We start from the raw sequence: 18,947 nt of genomic DNA, 5'->3' as shown, positions 1-18,947 counted from the left end.
AGCAGAGAGGCCTCTCTGCTCCTATGATGCTGCTTGGCCTGCTGTGTTCATCCAGCCCTGCACCTTGTTGTCTCGGATTCTCCAGCATCTGCAGTTCCTACTATCTCTGATTCACTGCCATTATAGCCCACATTGCTCCTGTTTGGCCTGGGATCTAACATAGTTGAAAACAGTACCACCACAGGGAAATCCATCATCAACTTATCTGACCAGACCCTTCAACTGGATGAGATCGAAGTTCTCAGCCGAGGGCACAATTTCTGCCCCACCACCAAAATGGACCCCATAGGTCTCGCGGCAGACACACAAGAATTCATCTGGTGAATGAGGCTCTGGGAATTCTTCCAAGATGTCAGCAGCGAGCCCAATGAGACAACCAATGAACCAGAACAGTCACCAGAGAGATCTGTCGTGGAGTGGCTAAAAAGAATTCGAATTGGACCCCTCCGGAGGGCCATTGCCCTAGGCTTGACAGGAATGCTCAAGCCGTCAAGGAATGCGTAAACGCCAGACTCATCAGCCGCACTCACAAGGTAGCGCAGAGCATCACCGAAGCAAAACACAATGCCATCCATGCTCTCAAGACCAATTGTAACATTGTCATCAAATCAGCAGACAAAGGAGGAGCCATTGTCATACAGAATAGAACAGACTACTGCAAGGAAGTATACAGACAACTGAACAACCAGGAAAACTACAGACAACTACCTGCCGATCCAACCAGAGAACACACCTGTCAACTGGACAGACTGATCAACACTTTTGATCCAGTCCTTCAGAGAACCCTATGCACTCTCATCCCACGTAGCTCTCGCATGGGGGACTTTACTGCCTTCTGAAGATACACAAAGCCAACACCCCTGGACGTCCCATAATATCAGGCAATGGGGCCCTGTATAAGAACCTGTCGGGCTATGTCAAGCGCACCTTGAAACATATTGTACAGGGAATCCCCAGCTTCTGTCATGACACCACAGATTTCTTACAGAAACTCATCACCCACAGACCAATCAAACCAGGAACATTCCTTGTCACAATGGACGTTTCGGCACTGTACACCAGCATTCCCCTCAATAATGGCAGAGCTGCAACAGCTTCAGTACTCAGTACCAACAGTTGCCAATTTCCAGATGCCACCCTACAACTCATATGCTTCATCTTCGACCACAACGTCTTCACCTTTGACAACCAGTTCTTCATCCAGGCACACGAAACAGCCACGGGGACCACATTTGCACCCAATATGCCAACATTTTCATGCACAGTATGGAACAAGACTTCTTTGCTGCGCAGAACCTTCGACCAATGCCATACACCAGATACTTTGGCGACATTTTCTTCCTTTGGACTGATGGCAAGGAATCACTGAAACAACTACATTGTGCTATCAACAAGTTTCATCCCACCATCAGACCTACCATGGACTGCTCTTCAGACTCAGTCTCATTCTTGGACACATACATCTCCATCAAGGACAGGCACCTCAACACCTCACTCTAACCATAAGCCCACGGATAACCTCACGATGCTGCACTTCTCTAGCTTCCACCCTGAACATATTAAAAAAGCCATCCCCTACAGACAAGACCTATGCATTTGCAGGATCTGTTCCAATGAGGAGGAGTGTGACAGACACCTGAAGGTGCTGAAGGATGCCCTCATAAGAACGGGATACGATACTTAACTCACCGATTGCCAATTCCGACATGCTACAGTGAAAAACTGTAATGACCTCCTCAGAAGACAGGCAGGGGACATGTCCGATAGGGTACCCTTCGTCGTCCAGTACTTACCGGGAGCGGAGAAACTACGCCATGTTCTTCACAGCCTTCAACACATTATCGATGTCAATGAGCACCTCACCAAGATCTTCCCTATGCCTCCACTTCTCGCCTTCAAACAGCTGCCAAACCTTGAACAAACCATTGTTCACAGCAAACTACCCAGCCTTCAGGACAACATCGACCACAACACCACACAACCCTGTCAATGGCAACCTCTGCAAGATATGTCAGATCATTGACATGGACACTACCATCATAGGTGGGAACACCACCCACCATGTAGAGCAGATATTCATGTGACTCGGTCAATGTTGTCTATCTCATACACTGCAGGCAAGGATACCCCGAGGCATGGCATATTGATGCAGACGCTATGACAACGGATGAATGGACACCGCGCAGCAATCGCCAGACAAGAATCCTCCCAGTCAGGGAACACTTCAGCGGTCAAGGATATTCAGCCTTGGATCTTCAGGTAAACATCCTCCAAGGCTGACTCTGGGATACACAACAACACAGAGTCGCTGAGCAGAGGCTGGTAGCCAAATTCGGTGCCCATGAGGACGGCCTCAGCCGGGATCTTGGGTTCATGTTGCACTACAGGTGACCCCACCACACTGTATACTCCCACACATACGCACACACTCTGTCACATAAACACACTCACCCACACACATACTCTCGCACTCATACAGACCCACTTTCATATACACTCTCTCTCGCACACACATACACTCACACTCAGATGCGCGTACACACAGATGCACATGCACACACACACACACTCTCTCTCCATCTCACACGCGTGCACGCACACATATAAATCTATGGAGTGAATTTGCATTTGCAGATTTGTAATAGCAGATACATTCTATTTTGTTCAAAAAGCACACAGTTTGTAGACAGTCAATGTGGCATTTTATAAATTCCTATTTTGGAAATAAACCCAGTCTGACTCCAAGTTGATGCACAGCCAGATTTTAAGCAACGCCTTACACCTAAAATGCATTGTCTGACCTGAGATGTCACCTCTGGTTTACTGAAGGATCTAATAAAACCTTTAGTTATCTCAGGCAGTGACTTGAAAGAAATTCCGGAATTTGCACATTAATCCTTTCTAACTGATTGAAGATTTAACTGCCATCTTAGGTTTGTTCGACACGTTCGCGTTAATTCTATGACCCTTTGATCTTTTGCTTATAAATTCTGTGTCTGATGCCACCTCTCTCACTGACACCTGAAGAAGGAGCAAGACTCCAAAAGCTTGTGTCTTCAAATGCCCCTGTTGGACTATAACCTGGTGTTGTGTGATTTTTGACTTTGTCCACCCGAGACCCATACTGGCACCTTCGCATCACGGTCCTAGGCCTAAGGTAGGTGTTTTAGTGGCAGCAGTTACCATCTCGCCAGTGGTGCGGCCATTGAATTGAACTGCCAGAATCCTCCACCAACCACCCCCACCCCTCCCACCCCCACCCGCCGGTCAGTGATCCCAAGGGGATGCCTACCATTGTCTCCAATTGTCGAAGCCTTCCCTAAAAAAAGATGATGTTGGGCTAGTGACCAAGACCCCTGTTATCTCCAGGAGATTCCAGCCACACTGACTGCTGCAGTTTCATTCACCAGGGTGTAAGTGTGGCACTATTTTCAAGAAACAGGTTATAATTGTTAAATAGATAAACACTTCAGTTCTTGTTTATTGTTCTCTGCTAAAGATGTGTACATAGATTTTACTTCTGTGTTCCATTAACTATCAGTCCGAATTTTCTCATAATTTTTTAACATAATCAGTCATAATTAAATGCTGTGCAACTCCTCCCTTTTAGACTTAGACTGTGACCCACCAGTAAAGGAAACAACTACAAAATTGCACTGTGTTCAAGACAATCAAAAGCCTATCTATCGGGGCTTTGGGACGTGAGGTTAAGAATTCATGGGAAACCAGTCCCAGCAGCTGAGTAATTATATCCCTGATGTGAAAAAGAAGGATGTGTCACAGCCAGCTGAAAGGCTAATTATCTCTATGCATGGAGGCTCAGTTTAAATGCACACACTTCTACAGATAATTTTTCTTATCTCAGTGCTGGCTATTAACTATCTTTAGTGTGCTATATTAAAAATAAAATTATGAAATGGCATAAAACATTAAAATGCTAAAATTTCACAGAGTTTGGGGACATGACTTTGAATGCAAGGTTACATACACAGGGATGTTCCTATTCTCTCCTGATGCTGTCTGGAGTATTGAAGAACAAAGGAAGTGGGGAATAAAATTATTTCCTCTAATGCCACTTCTATTGTTTAGTTACAGTATGCCATTGATATGCTTCACAGTAATCCATTTCGTGTACAGTTGTAAAAGAGATCAAACATGCAAAGAAAATAATAAATAAAATCAGGGAGGGAAAGATATAATATGCTTTTCTTATAATACGGTGTAAAATAGAAAATGTTATGGAACACTTATTTAACATTATGGATGATCTGATTTTTTTGAGTTGTCTGATTATTTTTAATCATACTGTTAAAATTTAGTTGTTTGTCTGAATTAAAACTTCCACTTTGAGAGTTAGATTACACTCTGTTCAGGTAAAATTTCCAATAATTAGTTTTGAGAACATACAATGTCCATTTAATATGTTATGAAATGAATGGAACTTACTAATTTGTAAATTACTCGATAAATAAACGAGATAACAAGATGTAGAGCTGGGTGAACACAGCAGGCCAGGCAGCATCAGAGGAGCAGGAAAGCTGACGTCTCGGGTCTGGACCCTTCTACAGAAAATTTTCTGAAGTCAGTTTTCCTGCTGTTCTGATGCTGCCTGGCCTGCTGTGTTCCTCCAGCTCTACACCTTGTTATCTCAGATTCTCCAGCATCGGCAGTTCCTACTATCTCTCGATAAATAAATGATGTAGTCCAAAATCTGAAACTTTATTCAGTATTTTGCAATAAAAAACTCAAAGTATTGACTCCACTCTTATGTAATTGAGAATAATGGTAAAGATACTTTGGTCAGTAGTCACTAGCGAAGGAAAAGCAGGTGCTATTATGCTTACAGCAGCCCATTGATATTTTTTGTGTGTTTCTGAATTGCAGTGGATGATATTGATGGAGCTTCTCAGTGCAGCGTGCTTGACAGGAGAGCTGTGGTGTGTCTGAGACTCCACTTCAATTAGTTCAAAGAATCTGAGGCATACAGAGCCTAAACTAAGAAGTATTAATTAGAATACTTAGTTCAATGTAAAATACTTGTTGCAGTATTGAAGAATCAGAGGTGACCTTGTTTAAACATACAAGATTCTTAGAGGACTTAACAAAGTAGATGTGGAAAGATTGTTTCCCCTTCTGGGAGAGTCTAGGACCAGATAGTGTAATCTCAGAATAAGGGGACACTTGAACCAGAAATGACCAGAAACTCTTCTCTAAGAACACTAAATAAGGCATAAAATATTGAATCGAGAGAGATGAAATACTCATTGAAAAGGTCAAACAAAATTTCAGTCTGCAACAACAATTAAAATCTTATGCAATGAAACTCTATGGAAGGTTACATTGTCAGGCGCAAAAGTCTGTTTGGTACTGCTTCCAGTATGTTGAAAAAAATTGCATCAAAATCACTCTCTTTGGTGTATTAACAGAGTAAATATAGCAATTTTATGTGCTTGAATGCTGAATTACGCAAGCTTGTGACAGTACAGGCAAATAAGATAGTAACGTGTTGTGGGAAGGTGCAATGATGACATAGTGGTGATCTCCGTGTACTTGCAATCCAGAGCTCCAAGCTAATATCCTGGAGACATGGTTTGAATCCCGCTATGGCCTAATAGTGACCAAGTAACAATTGTCAATTGTCATAAGTAAAATTTGGTTCATGAATGGCATTTCAGGAAGGAAATCTGCATTCTTAACTGTTCTGACATAAAGATGACTTACAGAAATATGATTGACTCTTAACTGAAATGATAAGAGGACCAATCAGTTCAAGGGCAACTAGAGATGGACAACAATTTACTCAATAATAATAATGAGCATAGGTAACCCTCTGTTGTTTCTGCCCTAAACTTTGGACTGTTTTTGTTCATGTCATTCACCATTACCTGTTGCATAAAGATAAGTGCATCACAATTTCTTATTGGATAAGGGGTTATTCTCATCAAAGTAGTTGAATTTTGTTTTAATTTTTAAAGTTATGTAGAGGACTGCAATTTTACCACTAGTCTCAAAGACAGAACTCATGAAAAATCTTTTTTTGCAATCTTTATTATGGTCTGAATAAGATGATAGGCATGCTAACTGTTGAAATGCTAAATCTGTTTGGACTGAACACAATGATGTTATCCTTACAGAATAATGATGTCACATAATTTACAGGAGACTATACAAAAAAATTTCGTAATTTCAAAACAAAATTATTGACTAGATCAGACCATGTGTATTTGCGCATCAGATACTGCAGTCACTCAAAAGATTATCTTTTTCCATTAATTTCATTGACTAAACTATCGACGAAAAATTTCATCTCTGTAATCCTACTGATGCCAGGTGATGAAAAATTGCCAAGCTGTATTCCTGACTACTGGCGTGAGCCACACAGATGACCATTCTATTACCCTCCAACAAATGGCAATCATATTTGAATACCACAGCTGGAAAACTGTGAACACTTTTGGATCCCTTATCTAAGGAAAATTGTACTGGCATTGGAGGCAGTCCTAGAAGATTCACTAGGCTGATAGCAGTTAAGAAGGGACTTCTTTATGAGGAGAGGTTGAGTAGATTGGGCCTGAACTCATTGGAGTATTGAGGAATGAGAAGTGAGGTTGTTGAAATACACAGCATCTTAGGGGACTCGACAGGGTAGATGTGGAAAGGTTATTTCCCCTTATAGGAAAGTCTAGGATCAGAAGTAATAATCTCAGAATAAGGGATCATTTAAGGCAGAAATGGGTGGAATTTCTTCTCATAAGAGGGTTGTGAATCTGTGGGATCCTTTACAACAGACCGCTGTTGAGGCTGGGTAATTAAGTTAATTCAGCACTGAGTCAGACAGATTTTTAATCAGTTAGGGAATCAAAGGTTATTGGGGAAAGGTAGGAAAGTGAAGTTGAGGATTATCAGATCAGCCATGATCTCAGCGAATAGTGGTGCAAACTTGACGAGCTGAATGGCTTACTTCTGCTCCTATGTCTTATGGTAGGAACCATGCATGGTGAGCAGGTTGTGACATCAGTCAATACCTAACATTGTTTTCATGCATTTTGGACCATACTTTTTAGATCCACTAATTAAGTGCACACAGTTTAACATGTATAAAATTATAAAGGCCTGGACAGGGTAAACATGAAGGAACATTTTCCTTCATAGAAGGACCAATAACCAGGAGGCATAGATTATAGGCAAAGGACAGGAGGTTTAGAGGGGATGTGAGGGAAGACTTTTTTAACCCAGAAAGTGGTAGGAATTTGGAACTAAATGCCTGTAAGGGCGGTAGAGACAAAATCCTCAGAACATTTAAGAAGTAGGTAGGTTTGCACTTGCTAGCCCAAGGTATACAAGGCTATGGGCCAAAATTTGGAAAAGGGGGTTAGAATAGTTTGGTGGTTATTTTTAACTGGTGTCGGCTAAATGGGCCAAATGACGTTTTTCTGTGCAGTAGACCTGTATGACTCTATGTATTGAGTTCCACAAGGGACACCCCCAACCCATCCCGCCAATACTACTTAAAGGCATCACCATCCACCTTTCAGTGCTCTTGATTGTTCGTGTGCTGCATGAGAGTTTGTAGAAGTACTGTGCTGTGTTATTGGAAGGGTTCGTCAAATTTACTATTTTCAGAAGTATGTGGTGCGGGAGCTTTAGAAGGAGCAGAATCATATTGCAAAGCCATGTACGACATCATTTTCTCTAATCCAGTTGCTGTTGGGTCACAGTATAACTGGATGATGGTACAGATGCAAGAACAGAAACTGCTTGCTGTTGGCAGAGGAAGAGAATTGTCAAAGCAGGCCTTAAGGTCTTTGGACACTACTTCTATAGGCTGCATCTCAGGACTATCTGCGATTGTTATATTTGACATCAGTGATGAGGAGAACACAGAGGCTGTAGAGGGAGATAGATTGGGTAATCGAGTTAAAAACATAGTAGATGGAAAATAATGTGCCCAAGTGTCAAGTTATCCAAAATTTTTAAAAAGCTATAATTTTAAATGGTGATGAGCCGGAAACTTTTTTTTTCAAACAGATCTGGGTTTCCTTGTACATGACTCACAGAAAGACAAAAGCTGTATTCACTTTTGTTAAATGGAAATTGGAATATAAAAGTTAAGAAGTCTTATTGCATTTATACAGGGCATTGATGAGACCATACCAGAGTACTATGTTCAGATTTGGACTCCTTATCAAGAAAAACCCTTGCTAATTAATTAATGTTCACCAGTTTGGCTCGTGGGATGAGGTTTGTCCTCAGAGGAAAAATTGATTAGAACCAGCCTATACTCCCAAAAGGTTGGAAGAACCTAAGGATCTTGTGATCTAATTAAAAAATGTAAAATAATTAAGCAGCTTGATAGGCTATATGCTGGGAACATGTCTCTCCCGGTTGGGGAACGTACAACACAAAGAGCTGAATTTCTGTGTTGAAACAGCTCTGTCTCAGTCCTGCAGCATACAGTCAACATTGTCATGCCAGTCAGCAACAGTACAGGGGCAGTGTGACCCCTGAAACTGGGAAATCTTCCTTCCACTCTTTTACAAACGTTTTGAAAAAAGGCTGCCTAGTTCCAACCAGCAGCACAGGCTAACTGTATTTTGTCATGGACAGAACAATAGTGGGTTCAACTGAGCTTTTCATTTATAACGGTGGATGACCTATTAATTTTGTCACCCAACCAAACTTCTTGTATTGTTGGGGTGAGATTAGGGGTGGGTAGGTGCGAAGCTGTTGGAATAGAAATCAGACCATCTTAGTGTACCCCTCCTCGCCGAACCTGCCAAGTGAAGTACATCCAGAAAAGTGCATGCAATAACCAGCCACGGGTTCTTGGGATGACCCCCAGGGCTGCTAACCTCCAATAAGCCCTCTGTCCAGGATGGGAAGTCTCCTGTCAGCTGGCTTGAAGACCTCTATCATTTTCAGCCCAGAGGAGGAATCATAGATAGTCATTGTTGAACTGTCCCATCAGCCAGATCCTTTCACTCAACCACTTGCGGAGACACACTGAGAATTAATAGCCTTGTTCTCTGTATCCCTCTTATATTCATCAGAATTAGACTTTAAATGCATTCCATGGCCCTGCCTAAGTTCCTGACATCTTGCCATCAGTAAAAACAAATAAGGGTAAATTAAAAAATTGTACTTACCTCTGGTAGTCATTCCAAAGCATTTCTTACAGCAACAAAATCTCTTCTTTTAGGGGACTTGGTGCATCTGACTTAATCCCATTACAAGGCTGCCCCTAAATTAGTGGCCGTGACATCCTTCTGACACATGGTCTATCAGCTTGATGCCTACATGTCCCACCTTCGTTGATGCATTAGCCAAGCAGACCGCTTTGCTTCACACTGTGTGCCGACAATGTGTCCAGTAGCAATTAATTGGCCGTTTGAAGACGTTATCAGACTTTTCTCAAATGCAGACTTTGGCATTTCATGCACATCAAGGTTGGTCTTGTGGTCACCACTGCAGACTGGAAAGTTCAGACCACTATCACAATTTACAATAAAAGGTCAGCCATTTCAGACTGATTTGAGGAGAGGTTTCTTCAATTAATGGACTGTGAATCTTCAATCATTGAGCATATTCAAAATGGAGATAAATAAATTTTTGGGTACTAAGGGAATTTAAGCATGCCAGAATAATTTGGAAGGTGAGGCTTAGGTAGAAGGCCAGTAATTATCTTGTTGAATGATGGAACAGCCTTGATGGGCTAAATGGCTTACCTCTACTCATACTTCTTGTGTTCCTATGTACTTGCCATTTCATATCTTCTAGAAGTGTTGGTGCAATGAACCGGTTACCATCAATTGTTGTTGCTGATGATCTGCATTTCTTTCTTTGAACATTTTCTGTTATTGCAAATCTTCTGTTGGTGTCTGGTTCATGGATCAGAGAAGTAATTGATGTGCCTGCAGGGTGCTTTGTACAAACTGTGTTTGAGAAATGGAGGCTAAATTTATGTTGGTTTATTATTGTTCCTAAAAATCACTGTTGTTTCTGCAGGAATGTACCATATGTTTAATATTGAGGAAGTACATGTTATGTACAAATATCTAGTAAGTGGTTCTCAGTATTTATGAAAAATTCAGGAGCTTTTTATGAAGACATATTATTTTGTAACATTCAAACAAATAATTACACATGGCATATAATAAAGGAGTCTCCTTAGATTCTAAGATTGAAACATCTGGTCTTTCTCTCTGTATGTACACTTCATTTTCAGTAACTTTGTAGTGGACATGATATATAATACCCAATCTGCAGCTAAAATAGTTTTAAAGCAGGATGACCCCAGATGAGTTTACTTGTCAGCCTCTTTTCCTAGTGTCGATATAGTATTCATGTCAAGGATTGACCTGTTCTCAATACATGCCAATTTTCATGATCGAGCCTTTTCATTTCCCGAAAAACAATCATTAAACCCAATTTCCAGGCAATGCAAGGATTTTTTTCGTTGTTATGAGTATTTCTCACCTTTGCCATTGGCATAATATGAAAAAAATGCATTTTTAACTTCCGATGGTCCAATTTTTCAGGATCTGAATGATCAAAATCTGAATGTAAGTTGTGAGATGCACATTAGGATGCACAGACAATTTGACATCCACGTTACTGGAACTGTCAGGGAAGTTTAAATTACCAAAGGGCTGTTTTCCAATTCCCTGGACCATCCACTAAAGTCTCTGACACTGAACCCAGGGTCAGAACCTTGGGCAAGATATGTGGGGATATACCCAAATACTTACCCAGGAAATTTTATGCTGTTTAATACCCAGTATAATTCAGAGATTAGTGAACATAACTCAGTTGAGCACCACAACCAATGCTCCCGATCACCCACTCAAGCCAGATCGACTCGATTACATCCTGATCTGATTCAACACTCTTCCCTAATACAACCCCATACTAACACAACCAGATTATGAACACTCTGCCCCAAGTCCCAACCCCATCTCCCATCACCACACTCCTGGCACCATCTGACTAACCCTCTGAAAGATTGGGACCTTTAAAAACATACCCAATTACAGCAGTTCATCTTATAAAATGGAGACATATCCTCTCTTTGCCCATCTTCTGCAGTACTTATCAGTCTTCAGCGGAGATGGCTGTGCTTTTCAGGATTGGGAGTCAAGGCTGATGAATCAGAAAAGGGTTAGGTGGCAGAAATCTTTGCGGATAGCGGCAGTGCATGCAGTGTCAGCAGTGACCAGAAGGTCTAGGCCAATAATAGTTAGAAAAAGAGGTAGAACAGTTAATAAATGATGAAATGAGGAAAATTAAAATGCTTTAAAGAAGATAAGCAGTAGAAGCATTGAACTGTGTAAGTACTTCATACAGTATTATGTTTTAACTGTTTAATAATTCTATACTTGATGTACGATAGCCATAAAGTTATCCCTGATGTTGCAGTAATTTTAATGCAGTACTGGTGTTTCAGTTCTGTGCCTCAGTATGCAAGCTGCAAAAAATTCAAATGTTACCCGAGGTAAATGAGAGTTTGTCCAACTCTCCGAGCTGTTTAAGGGTTAAAATATTGCCACATCTGTTATGTGTTTGCAGTCCTACATACACAAGTCGCTTTCTCTACAATCCAGAAAGAAGTAACATCTTGAAGTTTAAAAGATTTAATACTGTATTGTCTTCCTTCCATAGTATGTGCAGAAAACATGGAAAAGAACCTTAAGCAGATAGAAAAGCAGCTGCAACAGCTTGAAAAGGATTTGGAAACTTTTCCACCACCAGAGGACCTGCATGACAAGTTTGTGACAAAGATGTCCATATCCTACCAGTCAACTAAACAGCTCATGGAGCAACATTTAGTTAAGTCTTACATTCTTAATTCTTCTTTCTGAAATGCATAAGCAAAGCTGTGTTATCACAGATATTAATTATTTCCATGAGCTAAGGCACGTTTATATGTCAGTGAGTGAATGAATGACTAATACAGTGTGAAATATTATTTAAAAAATTTAAAAATAGATTTAGCTTATAGAATGATAGTTCTATTTGGTCTAAATAGGATTTAAAAGTAAATTACAATTCAATACTAATTCCATTTTAAGCCTTAAATGTTACAGCACAACGACCAGGCATGTCCATAATGTATCCAATGAAGTGAATTGCTATAGTGGTTGTGGATCCCCTTTTTAATTTTAACTGATTCAAGGGAAAGTAGATCAGCAGTAAAGTCTTTTATTTAAGCATTTCAGAAGTTAGTTTATTCTAAGCTATTGCTGAGGTTTGTTTAAGAATTAAGAGATAAGATTATTCACTATGAATTACAGATACTAAGATTAAAATAAGTACAGATAAGACAAAAGAATACTTATAAAAGAAAGTCCCAATAATTCTCTGCAATATATCATTGGACCCTGTTCAATTTCATGTTGTTGAAATGAAGAGGTTAATTCCTGAACCCAAATTCAGCAGCTACAAAGACTTCTGTAGTTGAATAGCTGTTGTTTTCTTGTGCAGGTAGGTAGACCAGCAAAACAGCAAATTTTGAGAGGGAGAGAAGATTCCTTGCTATTCATCAGTTTAATGGTTCAGACACTTTCACTCTCTCTCGATTTCCTTCAACAGAATAATATTTGGTTTCTATTAACATTAATTGACCCTAAATTTAAAGCCACAGTCCCAGAAATATTGTAATCTTATAAACCGTATGTTTTTAAGAGTAATAATCAAAAAAGTGATGATTCAGTAAAGAACTCACTTCTGTTGAATTCAGATTCCAATTGATGAAGTGATATAACATAACAATTTATGTATAAAATTACGCTGATGTTGTGTAAATTTGCTGAGAATTGTAGCTTTCTAATTAATCATGTTCAGATAGTGGATCAGTGTGATATTTATTTGGCAATATTTAACTAAAGAGATTGATCTCTGATAAAAATAGACAAGCGAAGATAATTGGAAGACAACTCTATTAACAGAAGTCAGACTAAAATCAGAAATAAGAAAAAGATGGCTGGTTTAATGGAACAATTCATCATCCTTAAAAGTGGCTTTCTATATACACGTCTGGTTACTTTTGTCACAATGAACATTATAGATTGGGTGGGTGAAAAATATAATGTGATCTTACGCTGCACTTGGTCAACTGTTATTTATTAATTACCAGAACAACATAGTTATGCTTAATATGTTGGGAAATATTGAAAATGATATAATATACATGGCTAATTTTATACAATATGAAACATTAATTAAAACAAAATGTAGTTCATTTGTTTTGAAGGCATAACTTGTATGCATTAATTAAAATGGGCAGAAAATGAGAGAAACTAGCAACTCCAAATTCCATTGTTATAACTTTAGGATACCTTTACATAATTACGTATTTATAATGTTGAATGTAATGGCTAGGTACATTTAAATCTGTAATGAGGGACATAAATGTACTTCACCGTGACAGTTTTAACCTTGCCATTCTTCATTGGTAGCTCCTTGATCTATGATAGGTTTATCCAATTTATGGGGTCCATAGATGCAGTAAGGTTTTTTTAATCTCATGATTTTTCTCATAATTACCAAGTAAGTAGCTTTAGGAGCAAAGATTTTTTTTTGACAAACTCTAGCTTTTGCTTACGTTACATTAATTATTTTGTCCTGTGAACGATTTATGATTTAGGACCCACAGAATTAAGTGATCTCACAACAATGGATTAGATCTGAGCTCTGCAGCCTTGCCATATCCAATCGTAAATAGTGGTGGACAGTCAAACAGTTCACTGGAGGAGCAGGTTCCACAATTAATCCACCCTCTATGATGGAAGAGCCTGGCACATCAGTGCAAAAGATAAGGCTGAAGCATTCATAGAAATCTTCAGCAAGAAGTGCCAAGTGGATGATCCATCTCGGCCTGCTCCAGGAGTCCCCAGAATCACAGATACCAGTCTTTAGCCAATTCAATTCACTCTGCATGATATCAAGAAACAGTTGGAGCCAGTGGATACTGAAAAGGCTTGGGACCTACAACATTCTGGCAATATAATTGAATACTTGTGCTCCAGAACTTTCCACATCCCTCACCAAGCTGTTTCAGCACAGCCATAACATGGCATCTATCTGACAATGTGAAAAATTGCCCAGGTATAGCTAGTACACAAAATCAGGACAAATCCAATCTGGTCAATTATTGCCCCATCAGTCTACACCTGATTATCAGTAAAGTGATGGAAAGTGTCATCAGTAATGCTATCAAGCAGCACCTGTTCAGGAATAACCTGCTCAGTGACACCCAGTTTGGGTGCTGCCAGGGCCACTCAGCTCCTGACCTCGTTACAGCCTTGGTTCAAGCATGGACAAAAGAGCTGAATTCCATGGGTGAGTTGAAAGTGACAGCCCTTGACATCAAGCTCACATTTGACTGAGTGAAACATCAAGGAGCCCTAGCAAAACTGGAATCAATGGGTATCAGGGGGCAAACTCTCTGTTGGTTAGAGTCACACCTGACATATAGGAAGATGGTTGAGGTTGTTTCAGGTCAGTCATCTCAGCTCAAGAATAGACTGCAGGAGTTCCTCAGGGTAGTGTTCCAGGCCCTACCATCTTCAGCTGTTTCATCAATGACCTTCCCTCCATCATAATGTCAGAAGTGGGGTGTTCATTGATGTTTGCACAATGTTCAACACCATTTGTGACTCTTTGGATACTGAAGCAGTCCGCGTCCAAGTTCAACAAGATCTGGACAATATCCAGACTTGGGCCGAAACGTGGCAAGTAACATTTATGCCACACAAATGCTGGGCAATGACCATCTCTAATGGCTACCCAACCAAAAAGCTATCCTCGAATATCACAGACCACGCCATTGCAAACTTAAAGTGAATCTGACAGGTCTGCAATATTGTCTTCCAGCTTTGGGTGTGAAATGTAAATCTGAAATGCCAAGCACAGGTGAGACTTTTAAGTTAGCATCTGATTAAATTAAGCTAAATAGTGCAAATAATACAATAGTCATGAATACTTGAGGTTATAATTTTTAATCTGGTTTCTTGGACAGTAAGTACCTAGTACCCTTTTTAACTTTCACACATGACCATTTGGGCAAAGTATGTGCAGTGAGTTTGGCACATAAGCTGATGGTGCATGCTGTAAGTGTGGCACTGAAGGAGCACAGTGCCCCGCTGAAACCTGTTAATTCCCTTTACTGTTCAATGTTCAGAACTTTGACAAGCTGCCTGCCTCTACTGATGCGCTTCTAAAGCAATGCACACCACAGAGGCTGACAACCTGCAATGCAAGGCTCACCTCCAAGTTTGTGCAATGTTGGTGAGCATTGTAAAATGAAACTTAGAGCCATGAGATTATGTAAGTGCATGAGATACATGTGTGTCCTGCATGCAAAACGACCTGGCAGAGATGCACAATTTGTAAGTGTTCCTGGTTAAAGAAAGCTATGATGATGTAGCCTGGCTGGTGGTTTGCTGATAGCAACCTGTGTACATGAGGGATGGAAGAGAATGGTGTCCATGGAGCATACAGGTTCATTCTGATGAGGACAGAATCAGATGAAGAACTGAAGATGCAAGTGGCAAATTGTTGCCACCAGGTAGCTACTGTGACAGGAATTAGTGCTGAATAATTTCTCAGGAAAGGACAGGAGAATTAGAAGCTGCATTGAATTGAGGAGAGTTGGGTTAAGAATGAGATTCAAATGCATGGGAATAAGGTAGCTACTGTTCAGATTCTGAACTCACCGTTACAACCTGAAGAGGAAAATCACATTTTTTTCTCACTGTTGAGATTTTAATTTTCTTTTCTATTTTTGCTAATTTTTCCCACATTTCTCACCCTTCCCACACCACTGACAGCTGGCGAAAATTCCACCCAGTGAATCCTTACCTATGGAAATAGTTCAGGCCTTAAGCAACTTGGTGAAGGGTTCACTTTCTCTGTTAGCCACCTGATGAAAGCAGCGAAATCTAACTCATTGTTTTGGAAGGCCACAGTCTGCTTTATTGTATTTTTTTTTTGTGATTGTGCTACTATTATGCTAACTAGCATAAAGCTCCATTCACTGATAACCCCCATATTGGTTAACCTGCATTTGGTCCCAGTCCAGCAATACCTCACTTCTGACATGTTCATCCTTGTTATACAAATCACACTGTGGCCTTACCAGCTCTCTATTTCTACAATCTCCTCCAGCATTACAATTCTTCAGTACCTCTGAAGTTCTCTAAAACTGGCCTCTTGCCCATGCCTGATTTTAATTCTGTACCATTGATGACTGCACCTTCAGCTATCAAGTTTCTAAACTCTGAAATTTCCTCTCTAAATCTCTCTCCTTCCTTAAGATGCTTCTGAAAATCTATATCTTTAGCCAAGCTTTTAGGCTACATCTTTTAAGTGTCTTGGAGTAAATTGTTGTTGAAGATCCCTTCTTGATATATCATGATACTGTTTCTTTTTTTCTGTTATAATAACTGTGGTGTTATAGGCAGGTTCATTCACAGTAAACGTCTCAGTTTGTTTTGAAGCAAACTGGCCCAGGATCTGTTCCAGTCTGTATGTCAAATATCAGAGGGACTTACCAAGCTATTCCACCTAAATGCAAATAAAAGGTGGGTCTTGTTTAAATATATGTCTGATTGTCAGACTTTTTATGTTTGCAAAAGGTATTCAACTTCCTTAGTTCAGTCAAATTATGGAAACACATTCTTCCCATAATTGAGTAGTCAACATTGTTAAATCATAAGAAGAGATATGTTATTGAGATGGTGATGTACATCAAAATGTAATAGTGACATCAGTCATGTGCAACAGACTGAAGAAAAGATGGAATAGTGTGTACTAGAGTGAAATGTACTTGCAGAGTCAATAAAATAGTTTGCAGAAACCTACCAGAATCAGACAGTAATGACTCATAGGTAAGGGAGAACCATTACAGACCATAAATTACCAGTAGAAACAAGAATAGCCCTTTCTCCAATGTGTAACATAAGACCCAAACCACAAGGCTCATGGCAATGCAAAACAAAGTTGAAGTTATTTGAGACAAATATATAGGCCAGAGAGATTCTGGATAATCAACAAATAACTAAATTAAGGTTAGTGTCTGGAGTCTTGAGTCCATTTTGTCACTCCCCAGTCTTTCTTACTGGGTTCCAGTGCACCGTTATTTCCATTTCCCAGCTTTGGTTACTAATTTCCACCCCCAGCAGCCCCGTGCCTCACTGACAGACCACCAGCTCTTACCATTTTCTGATCTCTGTTCTCTTGACAAGGAGGAGTGGTGGAGAGAAAGGGAAATGGCGTGGAAAAGGAGAAGTAGCTGGGAGAGTGGGGTGAGGCAAACACAATTGATCTAAGGTGCTCCTGCAAATTTAGCCAAGCATTTATGCTATATCTCCTTAAATGCCTTGGGACTAAATTGTTGTAGACTGACAGGTGACAACATATGCAGGATGAAGCAGTAAGACAGTGTGAGAAGGGGTGAGGAGGAGGCATAGAGTGACAAACAGTGTGGAAAGAAGGAAGGCAGTGAGGGAAGGATTGAGCATAGGAGACAGCATGGAGAGAAGAGGAATTGCATGAGAGAGGTTGGTAGCATGGCCCAGGACATATGGTGTTGGGAAGGAATGATAGGGTTGGATGGAATGGGAAATGGCAATGGCACAGGAGGAAGAGGGAATGGGGAATATGACAGAGATGATATGAGGGGGATGAAACAAATGAGATGGGTGTGATGTAGATTGGAAAGGATGAAGTGGTGTGGAATAGGGATTTTACAGACGTATTGTTGCAATAAAGATACTAATTTCACCACAGATGTTTTAGTGGTCTCTGCTGATTTGAACACATTGCAGTTTAACTCAGTGGTCGTCAAATGTTTTTTTTCTTTCTTCCAAGAAGGAGTTATGAAATGTATAACCACTAGAAATTTTACAGCATGCCATTGTTCCTTTTCACTTATCCATTTACTGGTTAATAGATCTGTTCGATAGATTAGAGTCTGAGCCACATACTGCCTTTTTCTGAAATAAAAGAAGATTGTGTGAGGATGGTGATTATAAGCGTAAAGCAAAATACTAAAATACTACATTAAACTAAAATGCAAAAGAGAATTCATATGTAGTTCTGTGCTTGCGACAAATTGTTCAGATCTTGAGGCAACGAGGGCACAGTTGGATTGTATAAGATTTTGGGGATTCTGCAGAGACTTCACTCATGTTTGAAATAGTTAACCCATGTTTGTCAGAAGCTGTGTTCACACTTCAGCAATGTGGAGCATTTGACTGATGCAGAATTAATTTTCTCCCATCTCCTTTTGCGCCAAAGTCGGCTGTTTTGACTTTATTGTTCTTTACCAATGTAGTTCATCAGTTTTATTGAGGATACCTTCATGTTGGTTAGACATTCTGAGAATCAAGTCTATTCAGACATTTGTCTCTTACCGTTGTATTGAACAAGCCGGCCAAAATGCTAGCCTGACTTGGTTATAACATAAACAAAAACAGAAATTGCTGGAAAAGCTCAGCAGGTCTGGCAGCATCTGTGAATGTTCTGAGGAAGGCTCACTGGACCCGAAACATTAACTCTGATTTCTCTTCACAGATGCTGCCAGGTCTGCTGAGCTTTTCCAGCAATTTCTGTTTTTGTTTCTGATGTACAGTTCTGCAGTTCTTTTGGCTTTAATTGGTGATAACATGTTTACTGATGATCTTGGAGATATGCTCCAAGTCTTGAGCACTAAATCTTAATCCACTATTGACAGGATTCGGTGTTATCAGAAATGACTGAATCTTCAGCTCCCCTGAAGATGAACACAGAGGCAGAGAGGCCCTAAAATTATTTGTGTCAGGCCATGTGTTTGTTTCAAGGCATTAATCCTGGCTCCTGGTATCTTCTGGGAAGAGAATCACCCTCCTTTCCCTCAGCCTCCAGCATCAACGAAGTAAGGCTCTGCCATGCACTGGATGCCAGGCTAC

The 18,947-nt window shown here is 40.2% G+C and overlaps 1 protein-coding gene across 1 annotated transcript in view; it reads left to right on the top strand.

Annotated features, from left to right (window-relative positions):
• The window catches only part of LOC109923937 (protein diaphanous homolog 3-like), a 404,377-nt gene that overhangs the window by 286,206 nt on the left and 99,224 nt on the right, over nucleotides 1–18,947 (top strand). The window contains exon 22 of the mRNA XM_048598427.1: nucleotides 11,659–11,783. Within this exon, the coding sequence (XP_048454384.1) occupies nucleotides 11,659–11,783 (125 nt within the window). The remainder of the gene's footprint in view (nucleotides 1–11,658; nucleotides 11,784–18,947) is intronic.

Source organism: Rhincodon typus, chromosome 6 (genome assembly GCF_021869965.1).
Source record: "Rhincodon typus isolate 14 chromosome 6, sRhiTyp1.1, whole genome shotgun sequence".
NCBI lineage: Eukaryota > Metazoa > Chordata > Chondrichthyes > Orectolobiformes > Rhincodontidae > Rhincodon > Rhincodon typus.
Note: the sequence above shows the minus strand (reverse complement) of the source record. Positions and strands in the feature narration are given on the sequence as shown.